Here is a 15,052-nt window from a genome sequence, read left to right on the forward strand (position 1 = left end):
CCTACATATCCAACTAGTATAACTAGACCCTTCCAGCACATTGTAGTGCTACACTTGGAAAACTGGACAAAATCTTCTACACCGTACAAGTTATTAACAAATTGTCTTTACTGGAAGTAATTACACTTACTAATGGAGAAACTTTTCAGTAAATAAAAACAACTCCCACTCAAAATTTAAATACATACCCCATACGTTTAGTGTTTGTCACAAAGCTAAGAAGATTTTTATTGGGCATACTTAAAGCATAATTACAAGACATTTATCATAAATGTCACTATTTAACATCATATTCTAGCACAGAATATGTTTTTTAGAAGTTAATAAAAATACGCAAACATTTCAAATACTAACATGCTATACACTGATTCTTGTGAGAACAGCATTGTAATTAAAAGTCGCATGAGTCAACTGAAGTTTTAACACTGATTGAAAGAAAAGAAAAACCCTTGTAAATGCCGTTCCATGGTAATAATTCATCTTTAAGAAAACACAAAGTAAGGAACAGCATCTCTGCCAAAATGACTAGTCTCACTTTATAAATTTAGAGTTTGTCAAAAGTTATATTGCTAAGAAGTCTAAGACACGAATAGTTAATAGAAAAATTACATGCCAATGTCATAAAACTAAACAAAGCACAATTAAGCTATTAAACATCATGTAATAATCAATATAGTGCAAAAGGTACAAAGGTGGCAGCATATTTAAAGTGAAGTTGACTATCTGCAGTTACCTGCAAGAAACTTACTTGAAGTGAATTTCTGTCTCTCAGATGGAAAAGTTGCTAAAATTAAACAAGATATGCTATTTTTCTAAAAGAAAAATGAGCTTATCCAGCTGTGAAGTATCTTATTTTAAATACTGATTGCATTGCAGTTTCAGAGCTCAGAAGTGAAACAACATGCCGCTCTCACCACTATTACATCCCTCTTACAAAGGGGCACCTATCTGCTGGAATAGTGGAAGCCATCTTGTTTGTTATCTTAGACACTTCGTTGAACACAAATGTTGTTTTTGAAACAACATTAAGGGTTATTTTTTAGTAGTTTGCAGGCACGTTACTCTATGGTTGCAGTTAGATCTACACAGCTACATAGGTATGTGCTCATGAATCTGCATGGATAATGAGCCTTAAAGTTTTTAATAGCAGAGCAATTTTACCTATGGATTTAATTTTGGAGAGAACACAAATTAAGACAACGCTTTCAAACGCACTACCACCAAGGCAAGGTATTTCCCAGTTTACTTGCCACTGTTTTGGATTAAACATTAGAAATGTTTAAAGTTGGATAGTAACAGTTATATCATTTACAAAATCAGTTTTTCAAAACTATTTGGAAGTTACATGAACTTAAAGATAGTAATCAAACCTGTAACTTTACTTACAAGTTTTTGTACTTTACATAGAATTCCTCTATTTCTACCTCCTCTCCATTCTCCATCTGTAAGAAAAGAATTGTTGAAATGTGAATTAAACCACTAAACAGTCCAATTTAGTTAATGATTAAAACTAACTGAAATACAGAATACAGTCCCCACATAGAGAGACAAGTGGAGGTGTAGGAAAGCGTTAGTGGGGGGAGGACATGGGTGAGGAGTTTCCTCCAGCAGTTTACCCAAGTACATACTGCACTGCTTACTACAACTTCCAAGACATGAATCATTTGAACTCCTCCCTAACCACATGCAGCTTCATTCACAACCTCACCCCAAATCTGGCTTTCTGCCAAACCCACAGTGTTAAGTAGAAGCCAAGTGTACCATTTTCTCAGGCAGCAGCCAATTAGCAACTGCACTCCTGAATGCCATATGTATTATTTTTGGCTGGCTCATGGCAACTTTACATTGTGGGTTTTGTAATGTTTTAAAAAAGAGTTTTAAAGGGGGTTTATTCCTCCATATAGTTAATAACTCCAAACAAGAAGCCATATAAAACTAAACCTTATACCTCTGCTAGAATTTTAGGGCATCAGTGTTCATGGCTTTAGTTTTACTCAATGGTGCAATTAAATTCACTCAGGCAAGATGTCTCACATACAGAGCAGCCAAATTAAATTAACACCCAAAAACTACATTTAAAGCAAGGTTAAAGTTGTGATATAAACCAGCAAAACCAAGGGCATTCAGTGCTAAGGGTTGAGACTACCCTTAACTCATCCCTAGTGCCAAAGTATTGCATAACATATGGCATGTAATACTGTGTTGAATTACTCCTGAACCCAGCCATAGGACAAACTAAGGACAGTGCACCAGGCACATGTTTAGAATTCAGTTTATGTCACAATGTTAACGGTTTGTGTTTACTAATGAACTTTGGAACAATTTTAAATAGAAGAGGATTTTTCAATTTACATACTTCATGAGGGACAACATCTGTAATAAATATTGTATGTAGCGCTAAACAGACAAAACTGTTGACCCCTGTATAAGTCAACATCCTCCCATCTTTCTTATATATACATATATATATATATATAAAAAAAAGAGGAGGGGGGAAAGAGAGACTACTCTAAAGCTAGAGGATGAATTGTCATCTTCCAAATTCTCTCTCAAAAGAAAAGTTGCTGGCTAGACATTACTTCCATAGCAGTGCAATTAAAGAACAAGAGTAGCAGCTGCATTAAACTCTGTTCTAGCACAGTAAAGAAAAACTTAATGCATTCCTAACTCCTGATTTACATAGTATTCCTTCTCTTCCAGACTAGCAAGGGATTTTATCATTTTAGCATTTACATCACTCCAGTACAGTCTGCTTGTGTTCCTTTCTAGAGAGGAGCAACACCAGCTTCCACCTAGTTGTCCCTGAAGAAATGGAAGAAGACAAGGTATTCGTGGTGCTACTTTTTGATCTTCTTGAATCCTCTGTTGAAGAAGGTAAACCATCCCCTAACCCTAAACACAGGTAAGAAGCTCCTCCGTCACTTACAAAGATACCATCAAAGGAAGGAATTTGAAGACCATCATTTTGGTTTTTTTAAACAAAAAATTTAAAAGAGACTATTTCTCAAGAAGGTATTCCTAATTTAGAGGTCAAAATTGTATTAAAAAAAGTATTAAAAAATGGAGATCCCATTACCTGAATCTATTCACTACCCTGAGGCAAAGCTGCTCTTTAAGAAGTCATCCCTAATTTTAAGACATTAACTTTTTTTATTTTCTGAAATGTATTATGGCCAGGTCTCTTTGATTAGCTTTATATCAGAATCCTTTGAGAAACATCAATCTTACAATGACAACATGGTGAAACACCTTTATATAAAGGTTTCATATTAGCCAACTTAACTTCCCTCAACACCATTTCAGTCAAGTATATTTTCTGTCAACTGCCAACTTAATAACAATAATTTACATTGTAAATCTTGATAAAACCTGTAACTCTCATGAGTAAAATGTACTTTTTGTATTGTCTAATAGGTAATAACGGGTCTATGTTACTGTATGTTCTATTAGTGTGCATCAAAGATTCAACTAAATAAAAAGTATTTCAGAATAAATTACTTTTAAAATCTTACTCTGGCATTCACGCTTATGGCCAAAAAAAGAATTCTAATGAAGTTACAATCACCAGCACTCAAGTAGGGGTTTAACAATACATCAGTTTAGGATATATGAGACAGAAGCTTATGCATTTGACGTCACTGTCCAACCCCCACTACACATATGTTTACATTAACCAGGTAAAAAGGTGAGATAGAACATTTATGCAAAATTCTCCCCAAACTCATTATGCAGACATCCTAAAATAGCACGTGGCAGACTTGGGCAACACAGGACACTTCAAATTATGATTGCCCAGGTGCAACCATAATTGACAACCTGATCCACAGTCTCTGCAGATAATTGAAGAAATAAATGATCCCCTCCTTCAAGCAAATACTTAAGAGCACACAATCTCACACTGCCTTTGCCACAGAAGGGATACAGTAATATCTGCTAATGCAAAAGTTATTTGAGCAAGCCACTCAGGTGTAGAGACAAGTAAGAGCTTAAAAAACAGAAACCCACAAAAACCCCCTAGAAATATCAACTGCTAGAAAAACAGCAGACAGAACACATTAATAACAGATGCAAAGCAACACAAAAAACAATCATCTCAATTGATACACAGCACTAGATTGTAAACTAATCGGTTTGTGGAAGAGATGTAGGCATTTGTACACAGCTGAATTAGATCTAGTTCTCACCATGTATTGGTAGGCAAAAAGAGAAATTCCTATGTGTAACACGCAGGTACAGTGTTCTACAAACTCCACATCTTTCCATAATATGTGCTATTTGTGCTGAATAGCATATTTAGTTCTAGCCATTCCTTTTCAAAGTTAAGGAGCAGAAATTCAAAGGGGAATGAAGTTGGCCAAGAAAATAATTAGAAAAATGAAAGATTTCCACATACAAACCGAAGATGTCAGGACTGTGATGGTTTAGAAAGAGAATGATACAAGCACTTAACACTTTCTGCAAGAGGAAGAAGTATTCAACAGAATTCAGAATTCCATGTTGAGAACAACAAGGAAAAACATTGCCTTTTATACTTCAAACATGAACTAAAGTAATTTCTACCTTTTATTCTGTACATTTCAAAAATGGTTGCAAGTGCAGTGCTGCATCATATCTGGTAACTCCAAAACTAGACTAAGGCTACTTTTGAGAAAACCAGCATAATTTCATGATAAGAATACTGCTCCAAAAGCGTATTCATCATCTAATGTCCTTTACGCGAATGCAACACCTTTGTTACAACCTAATCCACTGAAAGGTTTCCTAGTGAAGCCTTTCCTCATGTTTATTTTATGCACTGGTCCTGATCGCAGCAATTCTACTTTGATTAGTAATCTAACAACCAGGGTTTTGATGACGTTAGTAAGAGTGTGAAACACCTTTAATAAAAGCACAGTTGGGTACTTCAGATGTTAAATATTAACATCCTGAAATCCATTTTTTGGGGATTTTGGAGAAGAGGGTTGGGTAGAAGAGCAGGGAAAGAAGAGACACCCCTCAAACCTGCAAATACAATCCATAAAAAACATTAAAGAAAGAGCTCAAAATAGAGCTTGCCTCCAGCAGAGCTTGCAATCAAAGACATGTAGGCAGCAGACCAACCACTTCCCACAAACTGCAGCAAAATACACACTCCCCATGAGTAATCACACCTTTGTTTGCAGGGGAGAGGAAGAAGAGAAGAATAATTGGTGAAAAACAGCTTCCAATGTAAAGACATTTATGAAAAGACCACATTCTCCTCTCGTGCCTAGTAGACCATCAGGACAACTAATTACTGAGTGTATATTACATGAAGTTTATCTGAAAAATAAGTGCAAGGCTTGAAATACAAAATATAGCTCTAGACTTCAAAAAACCCCTAGAGGTTTTGTGCTGTGAAAGCTGCAGAAACAGGTCAAATTCAATCACAGCCAGTCATGACATTGCATGAATTTAGGATTACAAAGCTGTTAACGATGTTAAGACAGTAGCAATAAAATTAAAAAAACAAAACCAATCCCCCCCCCTCAAAAAACCAAAACGCCACAACATGAAAAGAAAAATAAAAAAATCCATGAATAAAGACAACTTTCCCTCCTCCAATTTGAAAATTAACACTTTGAGGAAAAGAAGTATTTCTGGTTAACTAAGATCAACAGGAGTACCTTATCTATATTAATCAGACAGTCTTCTGCCCAACCGCAGTACAAGTCAGAGAATTAGCTACACAAAAAAGTCTATAAAATATAATAATGCCTTTTTTGGAACAAGTTCTTTTCTACTTCCTACCCACAGTTTAAGAGTTTGGAAGTGCAAAGGCCAATCAAGTTGTGAAGCAGATTAGAAGAATCTGTAAGCAAAATAAGAACAAAACTATCAACCAGGGCAGAATTAAAAGAGAACCACAAGACTGTTTCTTTCACCATTTTAGCATAGTGACAAGGAACATATTAACCACCTGTATATGTAGCATTCTTGATGGCATGTAAACTTCTTTTAGCTGCTAAGCACAACCACTATCAAAAGATGCAAAAATTATGGGCAAGCATTTTTCTTTACTAGAAAAGGCAGAAACTTAGGATGCAGGAGACTTCTCTCAGTCCTCAAAATCCCATGAAACATCACTCTGAAGTGAAGAGCACCACAGATTTCGCCCAGGTACATTTATTTGCAAAAATCAAAATTCTCATCTGAAAAAACGCAAGAAAAGAGTGGAAGACTAAACAAGTAATCTGTTTTGTGAATGTCTATCGAAAAGCATGTTAAATACCATCTAAAGACACTTTCAGGGAACCTCCTCTATTCGATAGAACAGTTTCTTAGTTTGGAATACCTGAGGTATTTTAAGAACTTAAAATGGGCTTCAGCAGAAATATGCTTAGCCTGTTTACAAATATGGGGGGAAGGGATTTTGTTTCATTTTACCTTTTTCTTGACTGAACGGCTACTCATGATTTTCTCCACAACAGGACCTTCAGCATCAGCAGATTCCTACATCGTAAATACCATACAAGAGTTATGGGAATGCATCTTTGTTACTTAAAGACTTCCTTCATTAGAAAAATGTCAAACATTTTTTTTGCAACTCGAGTTTAATACACAGGAGGACTTCCTCCCCCTAGCATGAGAACTGAGAGGATTCAAAAAGTTTTAATACCATAATGAAGGATTGAAGGATACTTGTTTAAGCCCATTTTTAAGAGCTGATGCAACTCTAGCTCTCTCACTAAGGCTGACATGCACATATACACAGATAAAATCACATGGGCTGTTCTCTCCTAAAATACCACATGCTTTCAGCACCACACAGTCTAAATATTAGATGTTTAAAAACTCTAGTTGGCTGTGTAAGCATCCACACGATAGCTATTGAAATTGCCTGCGATTCTTTATTACACTATTACATTAATTCACTATTACAACTGCAGGCAAACCTACCAAATTCTCCTTCTGATAAGACACAATTAGCAATGGAGATCACATACAGTATTTCACAGGGCTTAACAAATTGCCAAATGGAATACCAAAGAACATGTATATGTTCTCCAATAGGTCATCAGTTAGTTAAGTGAAGTAGTTCTTTGAAAAAGCACCACAAAACAATGAGATTGTTACAACAGTCATTCCTACATTATTACCCCTCGTCTTATTCAAACTATTTTATCCATCATTTACATTGCACAGAGAATAAAGTGTACCCTGCTGGGTACTACAAGGCAGTAATTTCATAAAGGGGTTCTTATGGTGCCTAGCAGCAGGGGACAAGCTTGAGTGGTTTATTAAAGTCACAGAAGCCAGACCACTGAATTCAGCAAAGTAAATGCAAGACTCCTAGCAGTCCAGTTTAGGTTTCCTTTAGATAGAGACCATTAATTTCAAAGAACTGTGTCAAATTGAATATCATCAGCTTATAAACAAAGTCATGAATTAATATATTCTTTAAGAAGGTAAAAAGCTAATACCTTCTGGCACACAGTGCCAACCATGGATTAATATCATTCAGGAAAGGGCCTATATTTGAACTTTGAATGCTGCAATTACAGCCACCTTTCCAGTCCATTTATATCTGACCTGTTGCTCTGACTGAGAAGTATTTGAAGGAGAGTCTCTGCCAGCAGCATCAGCATCATCGGCCTCCTCATCTGAAATTTTGAACTCCAGGTCTTCTGTATAACGCTTCCTCTTCACCTGCCTGCTGGAGCGTCGCTTCTAAATAGAAAGCATTGATATTTTTCATGAGAAACAAAACTGATAAATTGCAGAATAACTGAGAAAACTTCTTTGTATTTCTCAAATACACTAGTGTGTAGCAAACACTATTATTTTTACAGCATCTTGAGAGAAACAGTGGAATCAAGACACTACTTTTCTAAATTCCTGCCTGTTAGCTGCTTTTGACTTCTGTTTAAAAAAAGAAAAGACCAACCAAACAAAAAAAACACTTCGTGCTTGTTCTGGGTTGGAAAGTGTTGTTTTTATTTTTAGCATTACTAAAACCACATAAGAAAATTAAAAAGCGTTATCTCAGAAAGCAATTAAAATAGAAGAAATTGCACCTCTCAATTCACATCTATGACAAACTTTGACAGATGGCCAATGCAGGAATCAAACACCACCTTTCTGCAGCATGGCCCACAGTGTTGCTAAGCAGTGACAACACACCTTCTTGCTCTCCCCATCCACCCAGTTGTACCCAGATTATCTTGTTGGGGAAATACAATGAAATACGATTTCCTCACCCCACTGACCCAGCACTGTTCAGAAAGACATCCTGCAGCACAGCATGGGAAAAGACCCCAAACTAATAGAGGAGAATAAAGAATGTGAACCACCCTAAATTGAAAACATGGTTTCTGTGTCCCCATACCCTCATCTCCAGGATGAGAGAAAGCTTCAGAGAAACTGCAGAAACTATCTGTAAAATACACAAGCATGCATTTGACAGAATTTGCAACTTGATACTCGGTGCCAGACACCATTTTCTGCAACAATAAAATTCAAATTCCCAGATAGTCTGCATCAGGTTATGTATTTTGAAAAGCTGAGAGCGTACGCTATTGAAGGAAACTGTCAACTGAGCATCAAATACCTCAATGGACTCATGTATGTGTGTGTGTGCGTGTGTATATATATATATATATATATGTAAAAGAAAAATATGTTGAATATCGACTGTTAAAAAACCATCTTTCTGAATTTATATACTACTTATTTTTACATCTTTCTCAGCTTAACACACATCTTCAACGGTACATGCAAATACTTAAGTAGATTGTTTAACAGGTCTATGCACTGGGGTCTCTCAATGTACGTAGACAAAGTCAAATATTTACTTTTAGATAGTTAATCATACTTTTTGAAGCACAAATATCTGATGCACTTCACAAAATTAGAAATTCTTTCTTTAACTGAAAATGAAATTTTTGAGCAAAGGTTAAATTTACATCACCCTTTTGAACAATGGTGATGTGGCTTCTACCTTTAACATAGTAACTTATGGGGCTTCCCACAAAACTGTAACAATATTTTTCTACTTGAAAATAGATACCACTTGGCAAATTTGCACTCTCATTTCCATAATTACTGATGAGAGAATGTCAGTTTTCTTTTGGCTCAACAGGTAAGTCTTACCATTATTTTTGGTGCCAAAAATCTCTTCTTCCATTTCCCTAATAAAAACGACGCCTAAAAAGTAATGGTAATCCTCCATTTGATTTTTATTGACTTGGTTAGCTTCCTGTTTCCTCTAACGCCCACACGAGGCTTTGCAATTGTTATGCACTGTTGTCAGAAACTGTGCATACATTTACCTGCATCAGATTATCTTTTACCCATTAACTAATCTATAGCTAGAAAGGCAATAGGCTTGATAATGGAATAGAAAAAGATCTGTATGATGACACACAAAAGTAAGTATTTTTTCCTCTCTAAATAACAATGAATTTCCTCTCTAAATAAAAATAACAATGCATCACTTTGTGCATTACTACATAATACCGTTACAGAAGACTCGGTATTTAACACAAAGAATGCAACGGTGTTTTAGACGACTGCGTAACATCAATCTCAGTTGGGAAATATATAACAAGTTTACTAATTCTAGCTGTCCTAGCACGTATGGTTGTAACCTTTCCATAAGTTTATGCAAAGAAGTGTAGGTGCAGTGTAACATGCACAGTGTGAAAAAGCATTAAGAAAACAAAAATCACCTGAAATACTTTTATGACATTTAATTAAAAAGTGATGCAAATACCCTAACACTTGTATTTACAAAAAGAAAAAAATATTTCAAATGTAAAGTTTATCACCCAACTGAGTTTCACAAAGAGAAAGTTTTGTCTCACTGAACTAAAAGCAAGAAAAACATGCATGTATATTGAACTGTAGATAGTACATAATCATCTGCAAATTAACCCCCAAAACGATCAACTCCAAAAGTTTCTTCCTGTACCTTTTGTCAGTGCCATTAATCAGGTTAAGAGAGACTTGTGGCACAGGACAGAAAAATTTATCCTTCAAACATTTTAATGTTTACATGGTGTATCTCAACTTTTCTAATTCAGAATACTTGGCTTGCATGAATCAGAAATAACACTCTTTTTTGTTGCTGCTTTTGTTTTTAACTAGAACATATTAGATTGCTCGCATTTCCTTATACTCTACATCCTTCCGGAAAACAGTAAGAGGGAAGGCATAATCCATGTTTGTGTTAGTTAGGATGTGACTGTTTGTCAACCTTTTCACCAGGCTGCTCTGACCATTTTCAAGCAACCATCAGTCTCATAACTTCAACATCTCTCGTAACTAGAAGCAACACATCCACAACCTGATATGCAATGGAAAAATGAAATGGAGTTCAGTAATACCAGCATAACTATTTAGAAGTCTCATACTTTCTCCACCACAATTTGCCTCTAGCCCTTCATGAGGGAATTCTTATTTTTAATGCCTATTGTGATTGCTGTCAGAAGAAGCAAGCCAGGAGCTGACCGCTTCTTAACACAACTAATGACAAGAGCACACAAAAGTTGTCATATATGCTATTTCTACTTCCAGTTTTTCTTTACACGGACAAAAGTTTGGACAGAAAGGGATAGGTGCATAGTGGTCAAGAGAAATTATCAACGTTAGCTGATGATTGGCAGTCAAGCAACAAGGCCCTTCATCCATTAAAGCTGTGTAGCTACAAGTCCCTGACACGCACGTTTCCAATATTCCGCTTCGTCATGTCTTATTCTTGATTTCAGAAGGTTTGCAAAGCCGATGCAAGAAGAAACACGAAGCGTAAGCAAGGCCTCATGATGGTACATTAAGTCTACAGAGCAGAAAAATTCAGCACCGTAATTCCAACAGTAATGAAAGAGAACACATGAAAACTCAGCAGTACTGTACGCGTATCTGCAGGTAACAAGACTGTAAGGCAAAATTATGATGATGAACACTTGTTTTAGTAAAATATTCACCACGGTGATATCCAGTTCTCACCTTCTTGGTATGTCATTCTGAACAACACAGAAAATACCCAAATACTTGTATTTCTGCAACAAGCACTGTGAGAACTACTGTTTTATGCATCTAAATTGTCAAAGGTTACATCGAACTTGAAAGATAGCATTACCTGAACCCCTGGGTCATCTTCATCTTCAGGATGAGGTGATGGTGGCGGAGTTTTTTCCAAATCTGAGTTTTCAGAACCTTCCTTTCCCTTGTTAACCTTTTTCTTTGCAGCACTGGTTTCTGAATCTGGTTTCTTGTTACTGAAACAGAGGTATTTTTAATCAATATTTCTACAAAAATGTAAGCAAAAAGTACTTAACAAAACAGCTAATCTGTGAGATGTTTATTTTCAGTGACTTCGTTATTTTCAACTGCCTTCCTTATTTAAGTATTTAAACATAACTGCAAAATCAGTGATGCATGGGCTATCACTATACATTTGCCATTCCTTAACAACAGACACCTCTCTTCTTTCCTTCAAGATCTTGGACAGCGACACTGAGCACGTATTCAACAAGAAACTAAAAATGAGACTGGAAAGGAAGAGCTGCTTTCTTCAAAACCTGCACTTTCTGAAAGCGGTGTTTGGGCAACCTGACACATATGAAAAGAAACAGGATTACGTGTGCACTTGCCTTGGTATAAACTGTGCGGACCAGGTAAGCAGAACCAGAGGAAGCATTACCAAAACAAAGGACCAAATGAGAAAATTCTTTGTTTTCTTCTACCATCCCTGTTATCTCCGAGCAGGAAAGGTGCTTTTGTGTCAGCTCTGATGACACCCGTACAGCCTCAACGCATGCAACTGCAGCTTGTATGGGGGGAAAAAAACCACCAGCTGGTATCTCAGCATCTACACAATACTGGAAAGCTATGTCCACTGATGGTAGAGAAAGATTTGGGGGATTGTTTCTCCCCCTTCTCCCCCATGAAAATGTTGGCCATCTGAAGAGCTGCGACCACATCTCTCCAACTGCACTCAGAGGCCTGGAAATGGGTGAGGATGCACATGTCAAAATTCAGCTTTAAATACATCATCACCAAATCACTCACCGATACAATCTTCAGCATTGTGGGGGTGAAATTTTTAAATGGCAACCAAGAAAAATCAATGGTAAAAGTTAGTAATTTTAAGCACATGTAGCTTTTGAGTCTCGCGTGGGTTTTTGCTAGCCTTTTTTCCCCTCTGTGGTCAACTCCCCCAGGCCCGTTACTGATTTGACAGGCTGGTTGTGGAAAGTTGCTGAGACATTTAAGAGCAGAGTTACGTGCTGGTATCTGAGAAACGGTGAGTACAGGTCGCCAAACGTTATGTCAGCCACCTTTATATGGCTTCTGCACCCTCAACGTTTTAATTTCATACCCGGGACACTGCCTGGGGTTTGTTTTTCCTTCATAATCCCCGGCCTTGTAACTTTTCAAACAAACATCGGCTTTAAGCTTGTTCATTTTGATCAGCGCATTGGCCCACTAAAGGCGTATTTTGGAGCTGTAATTTACAATTCCCGAGTACAGTGACACGTTGCTTCGGGACCGGGACAGCTCGGTTGTGGTGTTTTCCTCTTTTGCAGCCCGTGTTTAACTGGTTTAAACTTAAAAAATCAGTTGACTTAAAATAAAATTTAAGAGCGAAAAGACCGGGAGTTTTGGAAATGAATTTGTATCATCGTGAAACTGCAGGGCGTGACACAGCTTTCCTCTCAAAAAACCACCTCAAACTGTGACAATTTAAAAAAAAACAAAACAAAACAACGGGGGTGGGGGGGTGAAGGCGGAGTTTGACGCCGCGGAAAGAGCGCGGACATCAGCCAAGCCCTCGGGAAAGGCGGCGGCGGGGCGAGCGCGGCCCTCGCTCCCTCCCTCCCTCCCGGCCTCCCTCGGGCGCGCGGGCCCGGCCGCGCGCGGGCAGCGGCTCCCCTTCCAGCGTTTGTTTCCGCTCTAGCTGCCACCAATGGCACAAAGCCGCAGCTGAAGCGGGGCCCCTTGCCTTTCATCCGCGCGCCGAGAGCGCTCGCGTCGCCCCGGCAACCCGCGGCCACGTGACCAGCACCTGCTCCGCTGGCTGGCGGCCACCGACTGCAGCCATCTGCTTCCCTCAATCAGCGCCCGGGCGCTCCCGGCACCTGCGCGGCCGCGTCCTGTGCGCCCCCCCCCCCCCCCCCCCGCGCCCCTCTCCGCTCCCCCCCCCCCCCCCGCCTTTATCAAATCACCGCGAAACCGCTTCCAAAAAAAAAAAAAACCCAAACCCAAACCCCAACCCCCACCCCCCCCCAACCACTTCACAGATCTCTCGAATTTGTTTAAACGCAAGGTAAGGCTGTCAGGGGAGCTGGACGGCCGCCAGGTGAAGCGAGCTGACAGGCTGGCGCTCTTCGCCCCCGACCCCCGTAAATCAGAGCAAGGCGCGCAATTAAGTTCCGTAGTCGTTACCGTGCCCCGGGTGCACCGCCGCCTATGAATAACAGGCTTAAAGTCGGGAAGAATACCGTGGCCTAGGTTTGATAAAATACCAATTCGCTGAAAGGCCAGGAAGCGCTAACGAGGGCCCGCCTGCCCCGGGGCGGACCGACCGCCGCTCCGCTCCGCTCCCCTCCCGGCCCGGCCCGGCCCGGCCCAGACAAAGGCCCCGCCAGCGACTCCAGCGCGGGCGGCAGGTCCGCCCCGACAAAGGCTTCCTGCTAGCCACCCTTCTTCCCCCTCTCGTAGCGGCAGGGACTCCCAGCTAAGAGTATTTCGTGACCTATATATACCCCCGAGCCGTGCCTTGGCGTACTGAGGCGCTCCCGGTAAGGGAGACGCGGGTGAAGCAAGTCGCATACAGTTTCAAATCTCCCCCTCGGCAGGCCGGTTAGACCCGTGAAAGAGCCACCAACCTGGGGAGAACAAAGCCCGTGTGCGGCTCCACCGGGAATTTTAAGTTCTAAATTCAGCAGAAGAATTGCTCTTTTTAAACGCACAGCTACGGTTTCTTTCAAGGGAAGAAAGGGAAGGTGAAGCACAAACAAACCACGGAACGGCACCGTCCCCCTTGAGCGAGGGGACACGCTGCTTCCCAGTGCCTTGCGCACCCAGGAGCTTCACCTGGCCGGTGGGAGCATCAGCTTCCTCGAATTGTCAGCAACCCTTGTTCCTCTCCATCTTCCCACAGAGCCAGCGTGATTTGTCCCTAACAATTAAACATGCCCACTTTTGACTCAGCCTTTCCACTTTCCAGCAGACCGTACTCAGGCCATTCAGGAACGGTGTTAGCCTGGACCAGAATTACTTTTCCACACGTAAGTACATGCAGGGAAAAACCTGTTCTAGAGACTGTGCCATTACCGTTGGGGTCTGTGTGTCAGTGCTTATTAACTCTTGATGCACATCTGATAGTACTTTCCAAATTCGGCAACAAGGAAGGCGAACTGTAATATATGCATTTAGACAACTACCTCTCCTATTTGGTTTTTACAGATGCATGAATGCAAAACTTAGCCAAGTCCCAATAGAGACAAGATAGTGTCCAAAACAAGAGCTAGAAATCTGGGAGATACGGAAGTAGTATTTGCCACGCACAAAACACTACAATATTTTAAAACTGTCAGTTAAAACTAGTCCTTCTATTCAAGTGATACACACACAGACATTTCAGATTAGATGTCTTACAATCTAGCTGTCGAATACCACTTTCTGGTTTCATCCTCTTATCCCCCAGGACTGCACAGCATACTGACCAAAGGGGATCAGCAAGAAGACAACCTGCAGAAGGTCAGATGAGTGAACAATGTCAAGGAAAACAGGCTGAAGAGGAAAACAGTAAGTAGGACAGCTGAAAAGAAAGCTTGAATTACAATTTGAGAACAAGTACCCAAACTCTGACAAAGTGTTTTGTGTCAGTTAGTCAAGCAGCCACCTACAGAGCTAGGTCAAACTCCCAGAACTTACAGGGCCAAACCATCTGACTCAGAAATACCCCAAAAAGCATGGCATGCTTTGCAGGATTAAGAGGCAAAATAATTAGCCCGTATGTTTACATTGTGCAACTACTTCACCTGATCTGGGTAACTGACAGATCTGTTTAGTAGTGTAATTTATG

The 15,052-nt window shown here is 39.6% G+C and overlaps 1 protein-coding gene across 6 annotated transcripts in view; it reads right to left on the reverse strand.

Moving 5' to 3' along the window:
• Nucleotides 1–15,052, reverse strand: part of CHD7 (chromodomain helicase DNA binding protein 7) — a 132,993-nt gene that overhangs the window by 39,451 nt on the left and 78,490 nt on the right. For all 6 annotated transcript variants that reach the window (XM_030011477.2, XM_030011479.2, XM_030011478.2 and 3 more), the window contains 4 exons: nucleotides 11,099–11,237; nucleotides 7,552–7,689; nucleotides 6,406–6,471; nucleotides 1,387–1,442 (listed from right to left, as the gene is read on the reverse strand). In XM_030011477.2, the coding sequence (XP_029867337.1) occupies nucleotides 1,387–1,442; nucleotides 6,406–6,471; nucleotides 7,552–7,689; nucleotides 11,099–11,237 (399 nt within the window). The remainder of the gene's footprint in view (nucleotides 1–1,386; nucleotides 1,443–6,405; nucleotides 6,472–7,551; nucleotides 7,690–11,098; nucleotides 11,238–15,052) is intronic.

Source organism: Aquila chrysaetos, chromosome 4 (genome assembly GCF_900496995.4).
Source record: "Aquila chrysaetos chrysaetos chromosome 4, bAquChr1.4, whole genome shotgun sequence".
Lineage (NCBI taxonomy): Eukaryota > Metazoa > Chordata > Aves > Accipitriformes > Accipitridae > Aquila > Aquila chrysaetos.